General features: G+C 39.9%; 2 protein-coding genes across 2 annotated transcripts; both read left to right on the top strand.

Moving 5' to 3' along the window:
* Positions 1–269: 269 nt before the first annotated feature.
* On the top strand, positions 270–5,363 carry fnta (farnesyltransferase, CAAX box, alpha). Its single transcript, XM_061048748.1, has 9 exons — positions 270–454; positions 814–899; positions 1,351–1,465; positions 1,755–1,859; positions 2,049–2,175; positions 2,626–2,774; positions 3,076–3,138; positions 4,435–4,627; positions 4,810–5,363. The coding sequence occupies exons 1-9, from the start codon at positions 327–329 to the stop codon at positions 4,969–4,971; spliced, it is 1,128 nt and encodes a 375-aa protein (XP_060904731.1). The 5' UTR covers positions 270–326; the 3' UTR covers positions 4,972–5,363.
* An 8,813-nt stretch (positions 5,364–14,176) lies between these two features.
* LOC132981531 (transmembrane protein 271-like) lies at positions 14,177–15,754 on the top strand. The gene has a single exon (XM_061047471.1). The coding sequence runs from the start codon at positions 14,631–14,633 to the stop codon at positions 15,420–15,422; it is 792 nt and encodes a 263-aa protein (XP_060903454.1). The 5' UTR covers positions 14,177–14,630; the 3' UTR covers positions 15,423–15,754.
* Positions 15,755–20,423: the final 4,669 nt, after the last annotated feature.

The raw sequence follows: 20,423 nt of genomic DNA, 5'->3' as shown, positions 1-20,423 counted from the left end.
TAAATGAACGTATTCACTGATTTTATTGTTCAAAGAAAGACTGAAGAAAACTTGTTGAAGACGAGACTGCACCTCGATCGATGAGTAAGTGGTTTGATTAGTGAAAATGAATAAAGTGCTCTCCTGAGTTTGGACAAATCCTATTCTTAAAGACATAATTGTGTCTGGACGGTATTTTGATACCATTTTTCAAACAAAGCCATTTGGGTTTTAAACGCCATATTTCCTGCAGTCCCTAAAGGCAACTATGTCGCTATACCGGATGTGACGTTTTCCCCCTTCCTAGCGGCGGACTAGCGAGATTAAGCTAACTGACTGAACTCAAAATGTCAGGTGTTGTGGAAACTTTGGACGAACCTGTGGACGTCAAAGATGATAAAGAGTTTGATGTAGAGACAGAGGACCACTTCGGAGATGATTTCATGAACGACCCGACTCGATATTTATTTTACAGGTACTTGTTCTGTTCTACTTTCTGTGAATGTTTGAGTGCTTAGCTTACGAGCTGCTCGGACCTGCAGAGACAGACATGTCATGAGATAATAACTTAAGTTTACAAACACATGGTTTGAGAACTTCTTATTTTATGTGTCTTTCCTGAGTGAGTGTCGTTGTTTGTTTTACTGATATAACGTTACCACTAATTTCACTGGGATCAAAAACAAACACTGTAAAGGTGGTCAGGTAAATTCAGATTTGTGTTGTAAGTGACTTAATAATGTTCTTTTGGATTGTATAACTTTATTCAACATTGACTCACTAAGTACTGTGAGCAACCAGGAAATCCATCCCAGGTGTTTGTTGTTGTTTCAGAGACAGAAAGGAGTGGTCTGACCTGCAGCCTGTACCCCAGGATGATGGACCAAATCCTGTGGTGAAGATCGCCTACTCTGACAAGTGTGAGTTTATTATTAACCTTTATTTTACCAGGGTGAATTGCTTGAGATCAAATTACCTCTTTTTGGAGCAAGGCCTGGCCAAAATGGCAGCAGCAAAAAAGAAATATAAGACAAACCCAAAAAGAAAGCACAGACATGAGAAAAAGAGACAAATACAGTCAAGAAGAAGAAGGAGGAGAAGAAGGAGGAGGAGGAGGAGAAGATCATGTTAAACAAAAACAAAGCACAACACCACAATACACACTAAAAGAACAATTATGTGATACTGCAAAATACTATGCAGTGAAACATTTACACACTCCAAAATTAGCCTTTAAAAAACTTGTGAGCCGAGTTTGTTGGGAGAAAGAAATGATAGAGTTGTAATGTATTCGTGTTACTGTATCGTTTTGTTTTCTATAACCACTGATATTAGACCTCACTAATAGTCACTGGTTCTGTTTCCCAACAGTTGCAGATGTTTATGACTACTTCCGTGCTCTCCTGAAGAATGATGAAAAAAGCGAGCGGGCCTTCGCTTTAACCGCAGAGGCCATCGAGCTGAATGCTGCCAATTACACCGTGTGGTGAGCAATACATCGATCTTTTTGTTGTTGTATTTAATTTTGTAAACATGTTGGGGAACAAAAGGAGAGAGGCAATTTCCTGTTTGAAATTTTCAGTAGCCTGTAGTATTTTGGAGAGGATTCAAACAAACATCGACCCTCTGTCTGATTGATTAGAGATGTCTCCAACTACTAATGCAGGAAGTGAACACAGTCTCGCAATTTGTCATCCATTCTCTACCACTTGTGAATATGCCAATGCACTACCTCAAACGATCAACAAAAAGTATGTTGTTTTGGAAATTTGCAGGCACTATAGACGAGTACTGCTTCAAGCCCTGTCTAAGGACCTCAGAGAGGAAATGAGGTACATTACTGCTATCATTGAGGAGCAACCCAAAAACTACCAAGTCTGGTGAGTGCTGGCAAAGTATGTTTAGATTGTTGTTGTTTTCCATTATCGTATAAATTCAGCAATTATTCATGATCAGGTCATGATTAATGTCACTTTGGATATTTTTTTTATTGTTTGTTTTTATCAAATGTGACTAGTTGGAGATGCTTGAAAAATAAGAGCGTACTTTTAAGAACTCTTGTCTCCCAGGCATCACAGACGGATGGTGGTGGAGTGGTTGAATGACCCCTCAGAAGAATTGGAGTTCATCGCAGACATTCTCAGTCAAGATGCAAAGAACTATCACGCCTGGCAACACAGACAGTGGGTCATCCAGGTAGGTCTTTCACTGCAGTAGCAATGTCCAGAGCTTAAAGAATATGTCACTTAGATCTACTCAAATCTGCCCACCAATAAAGGCCTACTCATAGTAAAGACTGAGGTCTGGCAGTCGTATGTTTCCAGCAGCACTGCTGCAGACACACAGCCTGTTTGGATGCAGCAGCAACTCAGCAAGGCAGCTATCATCCACTGCTCAGCTGTGAAGTGTCTCTCTAACCTCAGCAGTGTATGAGACTATGATGAAAGATTTAGATCAACTCTGTGCCCCTCTGCTTCAATGCCTCACTGAATGCTTTACTTGTAAATGTGATTGTTTGTCGATGTTCTGTTGAAGTCATGTCGACGGTATTTGTCTCATCCATTATGGGACCTCAGCTAAAAGCACAGCATGATGAACATAACACGATCGTTGCCCATGCATGTTGTATTTATCTTTTGATTCCAGGAGTACAAACTGTGGGACGACGAGCTGGAGTTTGTGGAAAATCTTTTGGAGGAAGATGTGAGGAATAACTCTTCGTGGAACCAGAGACATTTTGTCATTTCTCACACCACAGGCTTCTCTGACCCAGCCATAGTAGAGAGAGAGATTCAGTAAGTATATGTTGTGTGGACGATTAGTTTGTCAAATGTTACAACCCCATTTCCTCAAAAGTCGGGAGGTTGTGTGAAACGTAAAAACAGAATGTGATGATGGGCAGCAGATTGAGATCCTCATTGAGTTGATAATAGCACAAATACAACATATCAAATGCCTCTTTGTCTTTAGTATGTGCACATGTAAACTAGCTCCAAGCTATCTCTGGTGCAGTGCATCAAATGGCAACATTTATGTTTAATATTGTTGTCTTTACTAAAAAGAAATTGAGTTTTTAACTGCGTGTATTTGTGTCAGGTACTGCCTGAAGCAGATCCGGAAGGCTCCCCACAATGAAAGCGCATGGAACTATTTGAAAGGGTAAGGCGTCATTTTTCTGTAGTTTATTTAACAGGGATTTGATCCTTCTGAATTCTGGATCTTCCAACCTGAAATGTAAACCCATAAGACTTTATTTTAGGGATAGGCACTATTTCTCACACATAGACTATATGTGTTGTAATATTTGTGACAGCCTAAGTATATTTTCTGACTCCTTTAGAATTTATTTGTATCCTTATAAAACCGTCGTCTAAGATCAGTAAACTAGCGGACTTCTGTACTTGCTCTCTACCCATCCTGTTAGTGTCTCGAGTTCTCTACAGGGGATCAGAGAGAGAGAAAGACGTCCGCTGTTATGTTTCTCTTATTTAGATGCAAAACTTTAGGTTTGATGTCTCATAAAACATGGTTGTTTTAATTGCTCTGTGCTGCTGATGTTATTCTGCTCCGCTTCTAACATGAGGCTCACTTGTTGTGATTACAAAATCAATGGTGAAACTTTTTGGAAATAGGAGTCATGTTCTGGCCACTTTGTGAAACAATACAGTTCTTTTAGGGCACCCTCACACTGAGCAAAGTTGATCCCCCGCCGGCCTGCACTCACACTGCTCCAGGACTAACCGGGCCTGTGCATGGTTACCTCTTGTATAACGTCAAAATATACAACACATGCAAGATTTGAAATGAAAAGTAAAATAAAAATGAGGTCACCTCTTCTCTGCATGTTATTTGTCACAGGGATGATTTCATTCTGGATTCTGGATTTCTTTTATTTTTTTCCATTCTATAAAGTGCATAGACAAACAATGTCTGACAGCAGTAAATATGAACTGTACATATGTCTCTTATATTCAGCTAAGGCTGGAGGGCTAAAGTGGTGCAAAAACACAAAATCTAAATCCACATGTTTGTAAAAGTATTCAAATTAATGATTTATCATTGTGTGAAAATGTGCCACATAAACAATAAAAGAGACAAAAACAGGACACAAGGCTAAACATGGATAAGAGATGGAGAAGAGAAGTTTAGTGCTAAAAGTTTTTGGGGAAGACCCTCAGATCCCCCTACATGATGTGTCCGACTAGAACATGGCTAATATTTCCCTATTGGGTGTTGAACAACAGATTGTTTCTGAAGACAAAGACATGTTTTAAGATAACTTAAAGGCATAGCATTTGTGCATTCAAACATTTAGTTTTACTTTGTTGTACAAATGTGTATCTATGTGTTGTGAGCATCCTGTTTAATCTGATATTCATTAAACAAAACAAGTGGGGGGAAAAACAAGTGAAGATTGTTATCATTAGAAAACCAACCCCCCCTTCATCTTTACAGGATGCTGCAGGACAGAGGTCTGTCGTCTCCACCAGGTCTGCTGCAAAGGATCCTGGAGCTGAAGGAGACGCATTGTTCAACTTATCTTCTCGCTTTTCTGTTTGATTGCTATGAGGACGCTTTGGAGAGCAGCAACCAAAAAGAGAATATGGAGGAAGAGGAACAAAAGCAAACTTTACAAAAGGCTCTAGCAGTAAGTTAACTTTTTTTTTAAAGGAAAACGAACCTTGAAAATGTTGACTATTCAGATTCCAGACACTAACTGGTTTATTTTTCTAAGATGTGTTTGTATTTTTGATCGTGTAAACTTTGCATCTATTATTTCCTGACTTTCCTTGTGTTTGCCCCCACCACCACCACCCTGCCTCCATGAAGATTTGTCAACTTCTGGCACATGAGAAGGACACCATCCGCAAGGAGTACTGGCTGTTTTTGGGACGTTCTTTAAAGAGCAAATGTGGAGTTCCCTCCAGTGAGCCCACAGCAGATGTTCCTGACCCAACAGTCCCTACATCTGGGAAACCGGCAGTGAGCTAGACCTCCACAAGCCTTGCAACATTTCCACTTCTGCTCTGCTTCATAAATCTGTCAAGAGAACCAACCTATGAGTTTAATATGACTGTAATTTGCTACATTGTATGAGTGAAGGATAATCACTAACAAGAGATCAGCTTAGAGAAGTGAGCATTGTTAAAATAAAGAGATGGACCTCTTAGCATAAGTCCTTAACATGGAACAGGAGAAACTAAGCTCTGTTTTAACGTGTGATAGAAAAGTGTATCATGTTACATTTAGTTTGTCACCATTCTCAGTAGAAAGAACTACATACTCATGAGCTGATTTAAATGTGTCTTATATCACCTTTAGAGTTGTAAGAGAAGTCACTCTTTGTTTAGATTGGTAATAAATGTCTTTGTCTTTCACACCCACACATTGTTCTTTCTTTTTTGACCAAAGTCCCCTCGCCATGACTAAACCGATGTTCTTCAAATGAATGTTGTCACTGTTAGGAGGACACATTTTTAAATTTGAATAAAATAATCTCTTAACAGCAGGAGCACTGAGACTGTTGTGATTTATGAGTAAAGGCTTTTGCGCACTCAGTCCGTCTTTTTCGTTCAAAGTTGAAGCACATTAAAAAAAAAGAAGTACGATGTCATGTTGTGTTGATCATGTTTGCACACTGACTCTGAAACTTTCTGACAAATTTAGGATTGATTTTCTGTTTTTTGTATCCAGCCCTGTGTGGGTGTGTGTCTGTAGTGTCCCCACCATACTGCCAATTCAGTAATCAGGAGATTGGTAATCTTGTTAGTATGTGGTTCCAGTATAGAGAGCAGCATATCAAACTGGACCGCTGACATCCTGAAGTACACCTGGGAGCGATTGGAATAGTTCTGCAGCTCTTTAATCGACAGAGGAAACCCTCCTCGCTCCTCGCCATATTTGTCTAATACTAATATGTATCCCTAGGTTGTCCTCCCAATGATGAGAAAAGTCCATCCTCTTTGTCTTTTGCCTGCTCCACTTTTCAGAAAATGTGTGCTCTAACAGGCCTTTTGGAGATTTTCCCTTCATGACATCACAAAGGGCAGTAACTCCTCCCCCCAGGTGGGTGACACTCCCACAGGTAGGTGTTTGTTCCACCCTCTGAGTCTGCCATCTCACCGTAAACAATAGGGCATGGAGCGGGAAAGCCAAAACCACCAAAGCCCTTCCATGGTCAGACAGATCATTTGCATTTAAAGCCACAGACACAGAAACAGTCTGTTCTGAGCAGGGCTGGAACAGAGGGGTTTATAGACATGATCAAATACAGGATCAGAGTGGATTTAGAACAACAAGCATCACAGACATGTTTTTGGGGAGCTCTGAGACTTATTAAAACTGGTTGAAAAGGAGGAGAATATGTGACCTTTAAATATTTTTCAAACTCAAAGTCTGAAACAGTGAAAAATTGTGTTGCAATCAAATTCTCATAAATCAATGTTTCATTCATGGTTTATTGGAAGTATCAGAATATTAGTGTTATAGCTATATTATTACAACTTGATGAAAATGAAACAGTTCAAAATGAGTTAGTTTGTTTCTACTTCTGCTGACTTAACAAACACAATACATCCCTCTAGATTGTACCAAGCTGTTGGTTTGACAGCAGTTGTGATTACAGCTCCTCTAAATACATTATATTAGAGTGGGGTGTGTTACCTTCCCTGATTGAAGACCCTCCGATTTTCAAGTACACATCATCATTAAATGTGACCTTACTGAGCATAAAGGTCAGAGGCCACAGTGATTCTGATTCTACAGGGCATAAAGGCAAATAATAATTCAGTCTTTGGCTCTAAATATTTCCACCATGCTTATTTAAAACAGTTGGTAGTTTTGTCTCAGTGACTTTGGATCAGTTCTGCATGATTATGAAACAGACACTTGTGTTGATTATGAGCCTTAATGTCAAACAGGGCCTCAACACAATCCAGACTGTTAAATATGAATATAAATACTGTTTCAGGTTTCTAAACTAATCAAGTACCTGCTGCATCACCTCAAGCACTGTTAACCACAACGTTCCCTAGTGGTAAAACCAAGAACAAAAAGGGTCCCAGACAGTGTGTAATTAAAATACTGATTAAACACAGCATCAGTCCAAACATCTGTCGAGGATCCATTTCAGTCTTCAGGCTAGACTGCCTGCAGCCAAAAAGCTGTCCTGTGTTTTTGTGCTAGTATTTGATTTCTTTGACCAACAGGGTCGGGATTGCTTGTGATGCCTTTGGCTGTTATTTAGGATGCATTCACAAACGAGGTGGATTACAAAGAGAGCAGTGTATATGTGTGGACTCTGGGAGGAGGTCCATCTTGGTTCTGTGACATCTGTTTCTTATAAACGTTGAAGAAGGCAGCTCGACTGAGTGGGATTTGTAGCTTCTCCATTTACAACACTGAGACACGGTGGTAGCATTAATACCATTAATGTGCAGAACATGCAATGGGAAATCTGCTTTCCCTAAATTATTAAATAATTAATAAAGAAAGTAGAACATCAGATTGTAGACGTTTTTTTTCTTGTAGGGCAGAAGCAGTTTTACAGTATACTCAAAACGTATATTACCTGTTTCACCGTTCTAACACCGACATTCAGTTTATAAATTGTGTATGAATATCTGCTCTGGCAGCTAACAAAATAATAGCATCCTATGTTACGCTTAAAGTTGTGTTTTATCATGTAACCAAAACGGCCCTGATTCGCAGAATAAAATGGAGCAAAAAACTTGAGCTAAAAAATAAGGTTCAATTCACAGATTTGAGGACTCACAAAACAGTTTTTTACTCCTTACATTTTATAGAGATGAGGTGATAAAAACCATACGAAAAAGCATGCTTTGAAAAAGTTGCAACTTTATTGTCTGAAATTAGCCCAAGCTTGAAGGCAAAACCTGTTGTTTAAAATTAGGCTATTTTAGGCTAGGTCTAGAAGCTAGCACTCCATAGAGCCCCTTACAAAATTGCCAAGCTTTCCTGTGGACATAAACATGTTACGAGACTTTAACAAAAGAAGAAATTTAACTATATTAACTATATTATAACTATATTATTCAACTATAATATTCCCATATCCTTAAGGTATTGTGCTGCTAATGGTCACTTTTGGTCACAAAGTACGGCTTAGAGGTTGGGCAGAATCTTTTCTAAAGATTTTGAAGATGTAAATGGTAAATGGACTTCAGTTTGTAAAGCGCTTTTCTAGTCTTCTGACCATTAATGGAGCTTTTACACACTTACCCATTCACACACTGATGAAGCTGTTAAATAAAGTGTTAACTAATCCCATTCACTCAGTTGGTATAGTCGGTCGTCTCTCATCCGGATAGTTGAACCCCTGACCTTACGGTTGAGAGTAGGCAGACTTGACCAACTGAGCCACAGCCGCTTTATGTTTTCCTTTTTATTTAACCAGATAATTAACCCATTGAGATCAAGATCTCTTTAACAAGGGTGACCTGGCCAAGAGGGCAGCAGCACACGTCATAATAAATATTACTGTACATGACATGTTATTTTTTCTCGGCTGTTCAAAGAAAGTTTCCTAGTCATGAACCAGGTTGTTGAATGACATTGGCCTGAGACAATGTGGTTAAAATAAATATCAAATCTACATACACGACTCTGATACAACTTTTAGTTTTCAGTAACAGATGTGTCATAAACATGCAGAATCAATACTTAAGTCACTATAGTGTTGGTGTCAGAGAAATTGTCCCTTTGCAGTCCCAGGAGAATTCTCCACTCACGTTTCAGCAGGCTTTGGCTTTGCAAGGAAAACAGTCAGTGTCACAGAGCAGTTGCCCCAAGAGGAATAATTGTCGTCACATGATTGAGATTCTGTTTGCAGTGGTCATTTTCCTGAAGGAAACTTTGTAAATTATTGATGGGCCATGTTGACACAACCATAAGTACATATAGCACTCAGTAAATACATCAAATGACTTACAAAACAACCACCAAAGTTCTCTCTTTAAAACGTGATTTTTTTGTATTTGTTATATTGATTGTCTTTGGTATTGTACAAACAGTGTGAAGGGAGAGGGCTGTGTGACAGCATGGTGAGTTAGTATAATTATCCTAAATAAAGTGTACACATTGATTTTTAAGAGGGAATTATATAGTTGACTAAAACAGTTTTTCTTGTGGCCCTATCCACAACACTGCTGATCTTCTGTTTCAGCAGCTGTCTGACTGACTCAGGATGTCAACCTTAGCCCTCGGAGTTTGGCTGTATCAGGTAAAATAATGATCGGTAATGCTTTCATCTGCAACACACTCCATCCTCAATGATGCCTCTGTAGAGACAATGTCGATCTGCTTCAATGGACAGTATCCGCAGTCAATTTCAGCATCCTTTGCACTTCTCACCACTGCACTATTGTCTAATGTAGGCCTATATATATATATATAAAGGTTTAATAATAAATGTTTAATGTCTGAAGAGAGCAAAGTGGACCCTGTATGTGTAAACATAACTGGCCAATAAAACTGGTTTTAAAAGGATCATGATGGTTCAAGATTAAAAAAACGTTGTCTATCACATAGTGACAGAAAATGACCTGAGGTTAGAGGCTCAAATAACAAATGGTAAGAAGTCCATCTATATGTGACTCATACCTTCTCTCTGTTGTTTTTCTCTGGGGACTTCAGTTTGCAAATCAGAGCATGGATAGAAAGAATTCCTCAAAGCAACAACAAATCTGTCCAAGGGCTTCGAGCATGCGGGGGCTGCATGGGAAAGCTGTTTCTTTTCCTTTGGAATCAATAACCAGGCTGTCCGTACTTAGCCTCCAATGCCCTCGTGGATATAGATTATGGCTAGTTTCTAGATGTCAGCACTGGCCCTTTTTGGGCACTTTAATAATTGAGATGGCTTTACTGGCTGATATTTGCGTTGCACTGAATGATGCATAAGGTAACAAAACATCATCCAAGGTCATATTCAATAAGAGGACGTTTGCTAAATGTGTAATTTTACTCTCGGGACGGGCTAGTCTTGCCCGTTTGGTCTTTTATTCTCCCAGAGTGAGTTTTTGTTCTTCTTCCTGCTGCTGTTCATAGAGGTCACTCAGCTCCATCCTTCAAGTTTCTCATTCAGTCCGTTCAATTTGAAAAGTGTCCAAAATCTCTCTCAAGGACAAGACAGTCTCCTCTCAAGGACTGACTACAGCTTCTGCTCTGCAACACCAGAACGTGGAGCTTAAGGACATCATTATAAAAGAAGTGAGGCTGTAGAGGGGAAGTGAGCAGACATGGAAGCCCTTCAACAGGGCTAGTGGCCCTTTCCGAATAGCCACAGTTCAGCATGCATTTTTTGGGTATACTGAACATTTCATTATGGATACTAACTTCCGGGGATTGTGTACAGTATACAGTATACAGCAGAGGATAATAGGTACTGACAGATTGTGTAGGCACTTTGCAATTCGGATGCACCCACACACTACGACATAGAGAAACAAGGATAAGAAATTACAAAATAAAACAGGAAACAATAAAGACTAAACTAAGAAACATTCGTCTTGTCTTGCTCAAGGCAACTCAGCAAGTGACCTCTCCAGCTACCAGAACAATTTCCAGACTTGGTCCAGACTTGAACCAGCGTCCCTCTGGTTCCAAACCTAGGTCCCTACAGACTGAGCTTCTGCTGCCCCCAATCCTTTGGAACAGAATACAATGTGGACGTTCATTAGGAGAGTGAACTGTGAGGGGTTGAGGGGCTAAGTGGAGAGAGAAATAGAAGCTTACATGGTTTAATTGTCTTGTGTAAGATTGTACAATGCTCTTTTTTTCACATTTTTCCAAAAGTGTGCAATCACAGGGCATTGCCATATAAAGTGAAAGAAAGTTCCCACCTCCTTCTGACACTTTTTACACAGGGGAGTTTTGTTGGACGTGTACGTTGTGTCTTATGAAGTATTCAATACTGGCTTTCCTTAAACCAATTACCTTTGACCACTCTTCCTGGCTTGGTTGGATTTCGAGGTCTTTCCCCCATGTACTGGTGATTTTATCAATGCTTTATTGATCAAGGGACTGCAGCTTTTTTTTTTTTTTAGCATTGTTTCAACACCTTTTACAAACCATGTTTAAAAAACACATTTCCCTTGCCCAGGTGCAGAGAAGAGAGAGTTACTAATGATTGGTTGGAGGGATGATGAGAAATTCCTGTGGCAAATCAATTTAGCAATCACATCATCATTATGTTTTAACTGTGTTGAATACAAAAACAAAACGTTTTAATATCCGTTGAGAGCTGGTCATTACTTGAGAAGAAACTTAACAGAGAGTGTGGGTGACAGCACCGGGAATCTCTATGAGGTGTTTTGGCTTCTAAAAATATTATAAATTGTTTGCATTTCCAAACTGAAAATAATGAACAAGAAGAAAATGCTCCTATCTTACAGTATCATCATGCATTTCAAGTTTGAAACATGGTAACTAAGACGATGGTTTGTTTGAAAATGCACACAGAAAGCTGTTCTATCCCTCTACACCTTAGATTATTCCTCCCTCTCTGGTTGAGGCAAAGCATTTGTTACAGAGGAACAGAAGGCAATTTGAATCCTTTGATTGAACAAGTTGCACTACACTGTTATCTGAATTACTGCTGTTAAAACAGAGGAACAAAATGACAATAGATGAAATTCCCAGGCAGGCTGAGCTCCCATGGAAGCTGTGAACCGTTAAAGGGATCACGACAGAACAAACGTTTCACCCACAGGGACGTATTAGTTTGTTTGTCTTCGCACAGAGTTAAAAAGAGAAATGCAAACACATCAGAATCACAAAAGAATATAAAAGTTTCATTGTGTAGGGCAAACTGGTGGTCGGGACCCCCTGGGGGGTCGTGAGATACTTTCCATTACCAAATAAAAATTAACAAATATTTTACCCATTATTGCAAAAATAAATACAAAAAGAAGTTGAATTTAAAATTAAAAATGTAGTCCTTAAGTAAGATTTATGCAGACTTAAAAGTGATATAAATGTAAGTTTGCACATAACTGCAACAATGTAGGTGTCTGTTGGTCCCTACGAATAAAAACACACACACCTGTCTGTCTGTTTATTAAGTATACTGAGTATAATATAAATACATGGGGGCAGCGGGGGTCACCAGTCTCTAGAACAGTTATTTTGGAGGTCCTGAGTTGAAATGTTTGGGAACCTCTGCTCTACGATACAACATGATGAAAAATAACTTGACTCACACCAGCAGTTAAGAAAAAAATTATTCATCATCTTTCTGAAAGCTAAGCTTTTCATCTCTGGCCCGTATTTAAAGAGGAGCTAATGAGCTTCAGGCTGGAAGCCACGGACAGAGGAGGGATCCAGGACATTCATTTTGCTGGTTGTGGTTTCTCACATGACAAGAGAAAATGCATACTAACATCTGCTGTGTTTTTAAAAGAGTCCCTGTCATTCACCTGAAACATTAAGAACTTTATATTTGATTTACCGCTAAATACTTTGTGAGATACTAATTGTTCTAATCCAAGTAACCTCATGTTCCACTTTAGTCGCTCATTTCTTCAATACTGACAAAAGAAGACTCTGGTCCTCCTGGGTACTTTAGACCAGCTGCAAGGAGCTCTCCACAGTCTGCATGTTTAAACTCACATATTCTCCTGTCTGTGAAGCACTTTGTACTTGTGTGTTCAAAAGTGCTTTACAAGAAAGGGTTTATGATGGTTAATATTATTATTATGGCTACATTACATAAACTGGATCTCCTTGTTCACTGTAAAGCACGTATATGAAACTTAAGTGTGAAGTATTATTGGGAAAGTGATTGACCACAAACACAATGAAAGCACACAGAACGGGGACCTTGTTATATGTCATATCCAGCTCTTAGTCCCCCGACATCGCTCTATATTTACACTATCTCTCATTCATTTAAATGGCAAATGGACTTGAGCTTGTATAACGATTTTCTCATCATCTGACTACTCAAAGAGCTTCCACACCACATGTCACTCCTAAACATTCACACACTGATGGCAGAGGCTGCTGTTGTAAAGTTACCATCAAAAGTAACTCATCCCATTCATACATATTCATACACCACTGACGAAGCAGAAGAAGCAACTTGGGGTTAAGTGTCTTGCTCAAGGACTTGTTGCTGCAGGAGCAACCTTCTGGTTGAGAGACGACCGACTCCACCACTGATCCACTTTGTCCCTTTTAGAAGGCAAAAGCTAAAGAAACTTTTTAAACGTTATTTGAAACGATCCTTTTCTTTACCCTTCTTACTTTGTAGATAGTTTCATCTCATCATTTCTTAACAAAAAAAAAAAAAAAAAAAAAAAAAGATTTCATCTCTGCTCCACAGGTCCTGTTTGTGCATGTGTGTGATTCAGGGCCTATGTGTGTGAGAAAGTCTCTCAACAAGTGTAAAACAGAATTTTCCCTCAGGGATTCATAAAGTATGTAAAAAAATATCAACACTTAGTTCATGGTCAGTGTCTTTGATTTGTATCATATTAGTCATTACAGCATGGACTTCAGGTGACTAGCAGTATTTACTTCTTCGTTTGTTTTGTGCCTTTATTTTCCCCTCTCTGACCCGACTGTGGTCTTCAAAATATCCATTAATCCAAGACCATCTACACTAAAATACAAGAAAACAGGTTCCGTAACTGTAACGCACAAGTCATCTGTTCTACAGAAAAAGCAAGAAAGTAGTTTCTCCTACGTTCACAAACCTGTTGTATTAGCTGGGAGGTTGGCTAAGAGGAGAGCTGCAGAGGAGTCCAGTCAGCTGCCATCTGGCCCGGGCTGCATGTTTCAGCACCACGGACAGCGCACAAGCCTCACTCCATCCCAGCAGCTCTGGTCTATATTTAATGCGTTTGGTTTTGATTTCCAGAAAGATCCACCTTCAACAACAACAACAACAACACTAATTCAGAAGTTATGCAAGGATGGCGATATGAGGCTACATTATGTGTGTAGCCCACAAAACCACCCTTAGAAGTTGACAGAGTTATATTATATCCTTGTAGAAATTAGAATGAACTTGAATCTCAACGAATATTTGCAGGATACAGTTTAATAGGCTACTAGTATCAGTTAAGTTCAGCTTTAAAGGGCTGTGAATAAAATCCCCCCCAGAGTCATTAGCAAATAAACTTGTGCTTTTTTTGTTGTTGTTGTTTTCCTCATTGTTAAACTCACGACGAGTAGCCTCCTTTAGACACATTAAAAGCCTTTGTAAAGTGTTGCTGAGATTTGGAGTCATGTGGGTCAGAGGACCCTCAAGCATCTCCAATTCAAGCAGCCAAAAACCGCGACACACTATTTGTGTTTAGTTAAAGACGAGTCTCTCTGTTCAAGAGGGTGCTGAAGGGGCAACAAAAACTTTAGCCTAAGGAAAGTCTTTCAGGAGTCTGACAGTGTTTGCATGATCATTGATTAATGAGGACTTGACGCGAGGACGCTACAATAGGAGTGCGTTGTTGGAATTGGTTGTCGAAGCGGCGGGGATGTAGGAGGTACACCTCAGCTGCCTGCGACTATCCCTTGCCCGGAACTGGAGGAGTCACCGACAAAAGATGTCCCAGTGTGAGAGGGCCTCCAGAACAGACGAGGGAGGATGAAGACGAGGGGAGAGGGATCGAGAGCGGAAGAGGTGGAATATAATGAAGTTGAGTGGGAAAGGACTGTGCACCGTCTTCTCCAGCACCCTCCTCTTCGTGAGCGCCCTGAGCGAAGTTGTCGTTGGATTAAGATGCGTCTCGTTGGGATCTACAGTGAAAGCGCAGTTCCACCTCGGCGCCGCGGCAGGGGCTTTCTACTCCGGGCTACTTGTGGGAATCGGGCAGGTCCTGCTGGGCTCCGCGCTGCTCTGTTGCAGGGAGAAGCCCGGCTGCAGGAATTTCTTTCTCCTCTGTGTTGTCGTCTCTTTATTGGGAGTGCTCACTGCCTTCTCCGGCGCGGTAGTAGACGGGGACACGGCTTCTCTGGTAGAGAGGAAATATTCTCATTACTGCTTCCACTCAGTTGTTGTAAACCCTGCCTGCGAGAAGCTGAGGGAATATCAGCGGACTCTGGTCATCTCCACTGTTCTGAGCACCTTGGAGTGCATTCTTGGGCTTATCAACCTAGTGGTCATCAAAAGCTACAAAAGGGCACAGGTTTCAAGGGGCCGACAGGCTCAGAGACAGCGCGTCGGCGCGATCATCTTCAGTGAGGAGCGGGACTGCGCCTCCGCTGATTTCCAGCCTGTGTCCTACATCAACTTGGGTGTTTTTCACGTGTTTGACGAGACAGGCGCAGAGGTGCAGTGCGGGGGACACCCGTCAAGCGAGCTGCCGGGATACTCGCCCACGGACCCAGAACTAAATCACTGCTTCCCTTTCTCCTACCCGCTCCCTGCCGAACTGCCGCCCGCATACGATGACATTTTCCCCGCTGAGGCATGCAACACATAGCAGCTCTGGATTTGCCTCCTGCAGCACTTTCCTCTGCCATGACAATCACTTACTTTTACTCTGCTCTTTTCTCCAAATCCCCATCAAAACCAGTAAGTTTCACAGGAGGGCGACAGAAAGTGAATTTTAAATGACCGATCCTTCTAATCCAGATGGTTTAGCTCAAATAGTACACCACCAGTCAGACTGATGTGAGCAGATCAAAGTGAGGCTGGCCAAGACAGTGAAGGCAGGTGAAGGTCCATAAGCAACAGCTTTCGAGTAGCCTGTTATTAAGGCAGAGTTTGTGACTATAACATTTTTACTGGTGAATAAAAAGTGTATTTAACCTCTTCAGATGTCTTGCTCCTGTCGATATAGCTTTCCAGGGTTCAACCACCTTTATCTGATTGTTGTGTTGCTGCCAGTAAATCAATATACCTTTACATGTCTCAAACTGTTCCAACCTATCCCAAGATATACTGACTTTGAGTCTGCAGTGAGAGACAAGCTTCAACGTTATTGGTTCCAATAATTCCCATAATATAGCTGGATGAGGACCACATTAATGATCAGGCCACACTTACACATTTAAACCATTCATTTGTCTCTCAACATCCAAAGTGAGGGAACAGTTATAACCTCACTGTGACATCATACGTGTAATTATTTCACCTTGCAACTTTCCTGTCAGAGAAAAAAACTACCTGGTTGCCCCTGATGAGTAAAAATAAGTTGGATTGTAAAATCGTTGAAGTTTCCATTTTTGTATCAAAGATAAACATTTTAAATGGTTATGATTTATATAACTGCTATAAATAATAATGTGCATTTGGAATATCAGAGTAAGCACAGGGACAGTCTGAGCCTTAATCAGCTTTTTGCTTAAATTACTCAGAAGCAGGACAGGTAATCATGCAAAACCCCTCTAACCCCTTTTATAATTTGGTATTTTCTTTATTTTCCCTGATCATGGAGGTGTGTCCATACAATATTAAAATGTTTAAGATTGCAATTTTGTGCGTGTGTGTGTGTGTGTGTGTGTGTGTGTGTGTGTGTGTGTGTGCGCGCATGTATGAGGTTTATGTGTGTGTGTGTGTGTGTGTGTGTGTGTGTGTGTGTGTGTGTGTGTGTGCGCGTGTGTGTGTGTGGTTTCAGTATGTTTGGTCAGTTTTATTTTTGTTTTGGACATTCTATAAACATTACAGCAATAATTAGAGTTCAGGAATGATTTTAAAGTTTTTGCTCCTAGGTTGTTGAAAATCTTAACAGGTGGTACGTGAGTTCTTTGACCCTCTCTTTAGTGACATAACAAAGAGTAAGATCTTGTACCTCCTCTTTTTATAAAGCATCTTGAGATAACATTTGTTATGAATTGGCGCTATACAAATAAAGATTGACAGGGACTTTTCAAAATTACAGAATGTAAAATTATCTGTTTGCTAAAAAGAGCAAACATGAAGACATTTATTGGACGAAGGAATTAAAGAGAAAAAAAAACATATCGGAAAATTAGATTTTGTGGACCACTTTATGTCATTCTTTACATCAAGATAGTTTGGCAGCAACATAAAATCTACTTATTTATATTCTTTCTTTGATTGAAACATCCCTTTGTGTGTACACTAACATTATATGCTTAAAAAAACAACCTGAAAATCTTCCAGGCAGAGAGAAGGTTCGATTTAGCCAAATTCAAATGTCTGTGTAAATATCTGACGTCTCAAAGTACATTCATCCTCATGAGTGAAATAGTGAAGGATCAAGTTTCTAAAATCAATCAATCAATCAATCAATCAATCAATCAATCAATACATTTTTATTTGTATAGCGTCAACTCATAACAAGTGTTATCTCGAGACACTTTACAAAAAGCAGGTAAAATACCTTACTCATTGTGTTACAAAAAGCAGGTAAAAGACCTTACTTATTGTTATAATCTTATATTACAAAGATCCGGCCTATCCATCATGAGCACTTTAGCAAAGCAGCAAAAGTTACAGTGGTAAGAAAAATCTGCCTTATTATAAGGCAGAAATCTTCGGCCGGATCCCCGGCTCACGAAACAGCCTTCACAGGCCTAGACTGCGCCGGGCTTGGAAAAGGATCGGGGGAGAGATAAAAGTCACTGCTCTTGAAGTAGTTCATACCCTGCAGACATGACATCTCTTTGGTCATTAACAGAATGTCAACCGTTAACAGGGATGAAGATGTAAGATTACACATTAACTCTATAGTCTGTATTTCATCCAGCGGGGGTGGCCTGAGCTGATTCCTATTTTCCAGCAATTCACATTCAAGTTTGTTTCACACATCCCCACTGTGAATCCATGACAGCCAGTGTCTTCTTCTGATAGCCATGTCAAACTGCTACTTGAAAGGAGACAGGGTGAAGTGCCTTGTTACTGGGGGAATTAACATGGTGACTTTTCTGCTCATGTGCTTTCATCTGAGATGTTGTCTTCTGCTGTAAAAAGTTAAAAAATTAGTGTTCATTTAATTGGTGTACTGTCCCTTTAAAGACTTCTCATTACATGCATTCTACAATATAAAATAATCCTGCTACTACAAACAACTAATAGTCAGTAAGTGCACATCTAGAAACAGCAAAGACATGTCAGGTTGTAAGGTAGAGCAGTGAACTATCTGTATTCTCCGCAGCCTGTATTTTTCTCTTGTTGGACAGCAGTGCTGCATTAGTCTAATGACAGCCTCCGGCCCTGGTCACACAAAGTAAAAAACGCTGACTTGCATTTCTAAATTCCTCCCTCTGAGGTAGTGGGAGTCTTTGCACAAGTGATTACACTGCAGATATTTGGATGAATGATATACGTGGACAGTACAGTACACAGGGTTAAGCGGAGGAAGCCTTGAGGTGAGATCAAACATTTCTTTGGTGCTTGTTCAGGCTCAGTGACACAATTAGCTCTTTAAAAACTATGTTCACTTTTTAAATGCTGAAGCGCTGCTCACACAGATAAAATAATGGTTGTTCTACTGGCAGGCGCAGGCACAAAGGGCTCGAGCAAACAAACATTGAATACAATTTCTTTCCATTTGAATACATGTCCTAAAGTCTTTCAAGGACATAACAGCTGGTCGAACCTGGGAGGGATCAATCAATACCTAAAAGCCTCTCATCAAACACATAACCAATTATCTGTGTGCTGCATGCTGCCCGCAAATTGTCTGGAAAAGCTATACATTTGCTTTTAAAAGCCAACAATCTTTTCAAACTAAATTATAGTGCACTGCCTAGTGCCTACGCTTCCAAGCTATTAGACCCAAAACTCAAACTTGAATCTTCTTTGTACTTCCATTAAAGATTCTGATCATCATTACCTCCTACAGAAGCAGCAACCTTTGAGCTTTTGTTATGACTGAATGCACAACTTAAAAAAAAGGCACCAGAGCAGTGCTTTAAAACCTTAAAGTGGCCAAACAATGTCTTTAACATGTGTTTGCATTATTTACAGATTATGAATGAATAACTTGCTGTGCTGAAATCATAACCAAAGCTACTTTAGAATGAGCTAAATGTACTGTGCAGATGTGTTATACCAGTGTGCACTGGTGTGACTGATAGTTAGAAATAGAAAGAAAGTCAGTTACCGATAATGGCAAACCGAGCTGGCACAGAAACAGATCCGTCACACAGACAACTCCATTCACTAACACAGATGTGACTGCATGTGAATTAGTTACAATGCATACCAGATAAACATGTGTTTTACTATTAACAACTATTTTAATGGGGGGAAAAAGTAGTACTTAACTTTTTGGACAAATAATTAACACGTCTCCTTGCTCTTAGTATTTAAAGTTTTTCAGCCAGTCAATTTCAAACTAGAGACCTGCTGAGCGTAAGTGAACCCTTGCAGGCCTAAGCTTCAGGGATTTTTGAGCTGTTTCAAGTAACATTTGGGCAATTTAGATGCAAACATAGATATAATGGTTAAAGATATAATCATGGGAAAACGCAGGCCTGAGATCAGTGTTCTTTACCCTCATTGGTCGAGCGATGTCTAAAACTTGATACTTCACTCGAACACCAACAATGTTAGCTAGCTAACCATTCAGTCTACCACAGTTTAGGCCAACGCCTGATTTAACCTAGCTAACATGGCAACAACATTTACTCTACATGTAAAATTAAGACAAAGTTTAGGGACCTCAGTATTTCATCACTGCTTTTTGCAGATGATGTAGTTCTGTTCAAGTCAAGAAGTTCAAGTATCTCAGGGTCCTGTTCACAAGTGAGGGGAAAGTGGATTGTGAGGTCCACAGGCGGATCGGTGCAGTATCCACAGTAAATCTGAATTAATCATTTCCTATTCTGTTGGTTTTAAATGATCTTTTATACTTCATAAAAACCAACTTCTCTTTACCTGATGCCTATCATAGCTTTGCCATTAATATGAAAACAAAAGTGCCATTTGCTGGAAAATATTATTTGCTATAACTAACTTTGGGCTACTTTGTTCATAAACTGAAAAGCACACTTTCAATGGAATTTCTGGGTGCCTCATAGATTTTCGTTTAACCTGAAACTCCTCCGAAGAGAAACTGCATTATGACTCTCTTTACGGAGTCAATTTCCAAGTCCAAGAATAGTTCCTCGACACATCTTAACATTTGAAGTTAAAAGACTTAGTTTATAGTATGTCATGTATAACAATCACCTACTTGTTTTCTTTTGTGACTTCGATCGGTAAGCAGGCCTGAAAAAGTAGAATCACAGTCTTTTTAAATGAAGAGTTCTCAATTCAAGTCAACTAAAATGTAGTTTGCAAAGCGTAAACGAGTGTGTATCAGTCAAGCCAGTAGTAATTTAATGCAAACAGCAAGTATTTCCCTCCAGTGTTCTTAACAGCTTTGTAGAGTTTTAGTGGGCTGGATCCTCTCAGTGGCTTGGAATACAAAATGTGGCAGCGATTCAGTGAAGGGAGAAGGGGAATCCTGGCATCTGCGAGCACAGAGTGAGTCATGCATCAATCAATACCTCCTGCAGTGGCTGTGTTT

The sequence above is a fragment of the Labrus mixtus genome, chromosome 10, assembly GCF_963584025.1.
Source record: "Labrus mixtus chromosome 10, fLabMix1.1, whole genome shotgun sequence".
NCBI lineage: Eukaryota > Metazoa > Chordata > Actinopteri > Labriformes > Labridae > Labrus > Labrus mixtus.
This window is presented reverse-complemented; position numbering and strand designations above follow the sequence as displayed.

What these genes read in the sequence shown, in the direction of transcription:
- fnta (XM_061048748.1), top strand. Translation starts at nt 327, where the DNA reads ATGTCAGGTGTTGTGGAAACTTTGGACGAACCTGTGGACGTCAAAGAT. An exon ending in GCTGCCAATTACACCGTGTG is followed by an intron (nt 1,466 to 1,754) that starts GTGAGCAATACA and finishes GGAAATTTGCAG; the next exon opens with GCACTATAGACGAGTACTGC. An exon ending in ATAGTAGAGAGAGAGATTCA is followed by an intron (nt 2,775 to 3,075) that starts GTAAGTATATGT and finishes TATTTGTGTCAG; the next exon opens with GTACTGCCTGAAGCAGATCC.
- LOC132981531 (XM_061047471.1), top strand. Translation starts at nt 14,631, where the DNA reads ATGAAGTTGAGTGGGAAAGGACTGTGCACCGTCTTCTCCAGCACCCTC.